The sequence below is a fragment of the Myzus persicae genome, unplaced genomic scaffold, assembly GCF_001856785.1.
Source record: "Myzus persicae strain clone G006 unplaced genomic scaffold, MPER_G0061.0, whole genome shotgun sequence".
NCBI lineage: Eukaryota > Metazoa > Arthropoda > Insecta > Hemiptera > Aphididae > Myzus > Myzus persicae.
The window spans coordinates 15,651-20,251 of record NW_019100978.1 but is presented as its reverse complement, the minus strand read 5'-3'; the positions used below and the strand labels follow the sequence as shown (position 1 = coordinate 20,251).

Here is a 4,601-nt window from a genome sequence, read left to right as displayed (position 1 = left end):
AAATGAAGCACAACAAAAAATTATTTGTAAGTGTTTTTTTTATTTCCTCATAAAATTATACATATTTCAAGTAGAAAAATATTTAAAATATTAAATGTTTATTTTTGTTTTAAAAACCCGAAGGTAAAAATAAATTGTTTTGAAATGATTTTATTATAAATATAATAAAGATAAAATAATATATAATAATAATAATAATAATAAATTTAATATAATATAAGATTTTATTGACTAATATTTAATTATTATTATCAGTAGGTAGATAAATTAATTTAAGTTCTTATATTTTTTCAAACTGCCATTGTAATTTTCCTTCATCACTCATAAAATAATGAGATAGAGCATCACGAAATAAATTTGTACTTCGATTTGTTCCTGAATTATCAAAAACATCAAATTCTTCAAAACCATTTATTATTAGTGTGTCATCAATACTAAATCCGTCCCGATCGCGTACAAAGTTGTGTAATACACAACAACATTTTACGATATCGACAGCAAAATCTACTTTTACATCAATTGGCCTGTGGAATATACGCCATTTATTTGAAAGTATACCGAAAGTACACTCCACGTAGCGTCTAGCGCGTGTTAAGCGATAGTTAAATATTTTTTTTCTATCTGGCAAATGTGTACCAGAATATGGCCGAAGCAAATGCTTGCTTAAACTAAAAGCTTCATCACCAACAAAAGCGTAAGGCAATGGAATATTTATTCCTGGTACTTGTGATGATTTAGGAATATTTAAATTATTCCTTTCCAAATTCTTCCAAAGCAACGAATTTCTGAAAATAGTGGAATCAGAATCTTTCCCATATGACCCAACGTCGATATAAACGAATTTATAATTTGCATCAGCAACAGCCATAAGTCCAATTGAAAAAAAATGTTTATAATTCATAAACAACGAACCACTTCTTTCTGGTTTAACAACACGGATGTGTTTACCGTCCACAGCACCCAAACAGTTAGGAAAATTTGATCTAGCTTTAAACTCTTCTGAAATTTTGAGCCACATATTTTCATCTGGTATGGGAATGCATACCTCTTTCAAATTTTTCCAAATACTTTGACAAACTGCTCTGACAACTTGACTTGCAGTAGTTCTTCCAATACGAAAATTGTAATGTAGTTCTTGAAAACTGCAGCCAGAAGCTAGGTATCTGTTAAAATTAAACAACAATAATCTAAATATTACAAAAATAACTTTTATAATAGGGAATGAATAATAAATATATAAAACGTATAATATAATATATAAATTTTTTTCAGTATTAGACGTAATGAGTAGATGGCGCACAATCCGAGACAATTATGTGCGAAATTTAAGAAAACAAGCCAATAGCTCAAGATCTGGTTCAGCTGCCAAAAAAACAAAGTTGTATGTTTATGGGGAACAACTGTCTTTCTTAGGAAAAAGCAAAGAGTTAAGAAACACTGATTCAAATTTCGAAGACCAGCCTATATCTGAACCAACATCGCCCAAAATCAATGAAAGCGAGCTTAATTCATCAGTTAATGTTGACGATGGAAGTTATCACGAAGTTTCAAAAAATTCTTCCTCTACTCCAAACGAAAAATCAAACAATAAGCGAAAAAAGCATAATGTGGAACAAGCTTTAGTTGAATTTATGGAGTCACATAAAGCGACAAAAAAATCTGTGGAAGAAGATGAAGACATGGCATTCTTTTACTCATTAGTCCCAACAGTTAAATCGTTAACTTCAGACCAGAAATTTAGTTTTAGAATGCAAACGATGCAATTACTTCATAACATTAAAAATAAAACACCTATTAATCAATCATTAAACATACCTTCATACACTCAATCATCATTTAACACTACACATGCCACTTTATTTCAACCACCTTCTCATACTCCTAATTATGATTTTGTTAGGGCATCGTCAGCATCATCAGCTGCATCATACTACTCAGAATTTTCTCGTGATGAAATTCCAGACGACAATTTCGACTTGCAAGGAAATTATAACCATTCAAACTTATAGAAATTACACTTAGCTAGTTACTCAAATTCATACATTTTATTCTGTTTACATTTACAAGTAATTGCTTTTTTTTTAATAAAAGACAACTTTAAATAACTTAAATTAATACCTACAAATTATACTACATAATATCTTAGTATTTAAAAACATTTCTAAAAGTTAACTTACAGATATTTAAATAATAAATTATAATATACATTTTTAATAAATAAAGGTTATTTTTATCTGTAAATTATGTACAATTACCTTAATGTTATGACAAGCATTTCCTCGGGTCCTATGGCTGACCTCATGTTTGTGTTCTGGCGTTGTATGTCACATTCTATATACGATAATAATACGTCGAATGAACTAATATTCATGCGAAAATAATTAAAAAATTGTACAGGATCTTGTCTTAGTTTCTTATAGAGTTGCACGTAATGTCCTGAAGTATGCCGTTCGCTGTTGATTGGATGAACCCAATGTTTTCTATTTTTTTGTGTTTTAAGGTATAAATACACCAAAGAACCAAAAGTAAAAATATCATGTGTATCCTGACACGGCTACGGCGATGTTGATCGACGCAGTCAGCCGGTCGTCGGATGTGGAGTGGAAGTAGGGTGACACAAACGACACTCGCACTTGAAATTAAGGTACACGTATTTTGGTGTGATATGGCCTGTGGCCGGTTTATTAAATCAATATTCAAAGTTTGGAAATCAATGTTAGATTAAGTAATCTGGTAGTCAAGTCAACGGATGTCACATATAACGGTGAAACGGTCGCCGGCGTGGCTTTCGGATGACGAGCGGTATGTCTCCGGTGCGGTGGTACGTAGCCGTGATGGAGTCGTTTCGACGGTTGACGTAAGAGAGAGGCTCCGCCGGCGGCCGGTACTCGTATTGCGCGCCTTGCCTTCCCGTCCCACCTTGTGCCTTTTAGGCGCGGTGGGGGAGTTGGCGTTAACGCGCTGTAGCCCGTTGTGGTGGTTGACAAAAGCGTAGACCGGTCGCTGCGGTACCTGTACTTTGTACTGGTGGCCGCTGCGTACCGCGTCATACTCCCCCGCCAAACCGCCACACGGGGTACACTTGTACCAGTGTCGGCGCGTAGTTATGGGACGGGGTGGCTTGTACTACCTCTGGCTTACGCTTAAGGTAGACTTGCCCACGCCCGTGGTCGTTTTATTTGTGTGTTGGGGACCCTACCGGAGTGTGGTACGTGTTGTTGTACTCCAACTCCGGTAGCCCCTCGAACGCCCCCAACCAATCCTCCTCGGTTTTTTCGACCGTGGGCTCTGACTGGTTGGGTGGCGCCTGGCTGGTAGACTGCTCCGGCTCCTTGGATTTTTCGTCCTTGGTCGCCGGAGTGTCCACCTCCATCGTTTCCGTCGGTGTTGGTTCGAATGGGAGCGAGCTGGCCGCTTCCGGGTCCGAGGTTGGTGTAGGTTGCTTGGCAAGCCGATGTTGTTGGTTTGCCTTGCTTTCCCTAGCCATCCTCTTCTCCTTGAGCTGCTGGAACTTCCTTTTGTTCCGCGCCCGCTGCGCCTCCGTTCTTGCCTTCACCTTCGGTACGGGGAGTACCCCCGTTGTCCTGGTCACCGTTGTCGGCTCCGCAGGTGTTACGGAGGTAGGTGTCGCGGGGGTAGGGGTGGTTCCCGGTGTTGGTGGCCTCGTCCACGACGGGGTGCGGCTGCTGGGTGCCGTCGTTGGTCGCTGTGGTTGTAACCGTCGTTGGATGTCGGCTGTGCGGTCCGCCCAGCCCCGGTTGTATATGGCCGCCCTCACCGGGTCCTGCAGCAGCTGGCGGGTCGACATCCTCGCGACCTGGGCGGCTGTTCGTGGTCCGTCCTGTCCGCCGGACACCAGCCCCAGCCGCTGGATCAGCGCGGCCACCTGCTGCCACTTCTCTTGTTGCTGCTGGTCGTGCATGTCGTCTGTAAATAATTGTTAGTACAGACAGATGTTTATTTATTTTGACCTGCGGGTGCGCGTTTTAGGCACGACACTTGTATTTTCCGCGGCGGCTGTTGGTCGGTTAGAAAGACTCCTTTACCGACCTGTTTCGCTAGCCTTACCGGTCCCCACCACTTTGGTGCGAACCCGGCATGAAAATCTTTATGTGCCTTAGATAGGTGGTGTGCTTTGTAGTAGACTACGTCGCCCTTTCCGAACTTTACCGGTGTGCCGGTGTTCGTGCTCGGCTTTATCACTACCTTTTTGCCTAAAATACGTTTCTCCCGCTCTACCCTCTCTTCCTGTGATTTTTCGATGTGTACCGGTGTAATTTTTGACAGCGCCCAATCTCCGGGTCTCTTGCATTCCCTACCTAGGACAAGGACCGCGGGTGGGTAGCATGTCTGTTCGTTGCACCTGTTCCGTATCGAAAACAGAATCGAAGGTAATTTTGTGTCCCACGATTTATGTTTGCCGTCGACGAGTTGTGCGCGTAAACCTTTTTTTAAATCTTGATTACGGCGTTCGACTGGGTTGGCCCTCGGGTGGTAGATTGGAGTCGTCCAACCCTGTGCCCCCCAGCGCTCTAACGCGTTTAACATTTCGTTAGACACAAACTGCGGGCCGTTGTCACTGAGACACACGCGCGGGTAAC

The 4,601-nt window shown here is 41.3% G+C and overlaps 2 protein-coding genes across 2 annotated transcripts; both read right to left on the bottom strand.

Moving 5' to 3' along the window:
* Positions 1-280: 280 nt before the first annotated feature.
* Positions 281-1,018, bottom strand: LOC111027114 (protein ALP1-like). Its single transcript, XM_022305335.1, has one exon. It carries the CDS (start codon positions 1,016-1,018, stop codon positions 281-283), a length of 738 nt encoding a protein of 245 aa, XP_022161027.1.
* A 1,571-nt stretch (positions 1,019-2,589) lies between these two features.
* Positions 2,590-3,942, bottom strand: LOC111027113 (proteoglycan 4-like). Its single transcript, XM_022305333.1, has one exon. It carries the CDS (start codon positions 3,920-3,922, stop codon positions 3,176-3,178), a length of 747 nt encoding a protein of 248 aa, XP_022161025.1. The 5' UTR covers positions 3,923-3,942; the 3' UTR covers positions 2,590-3,175.
* Positions 3,943-4,601: the final 659 nt, after the last annotated feature.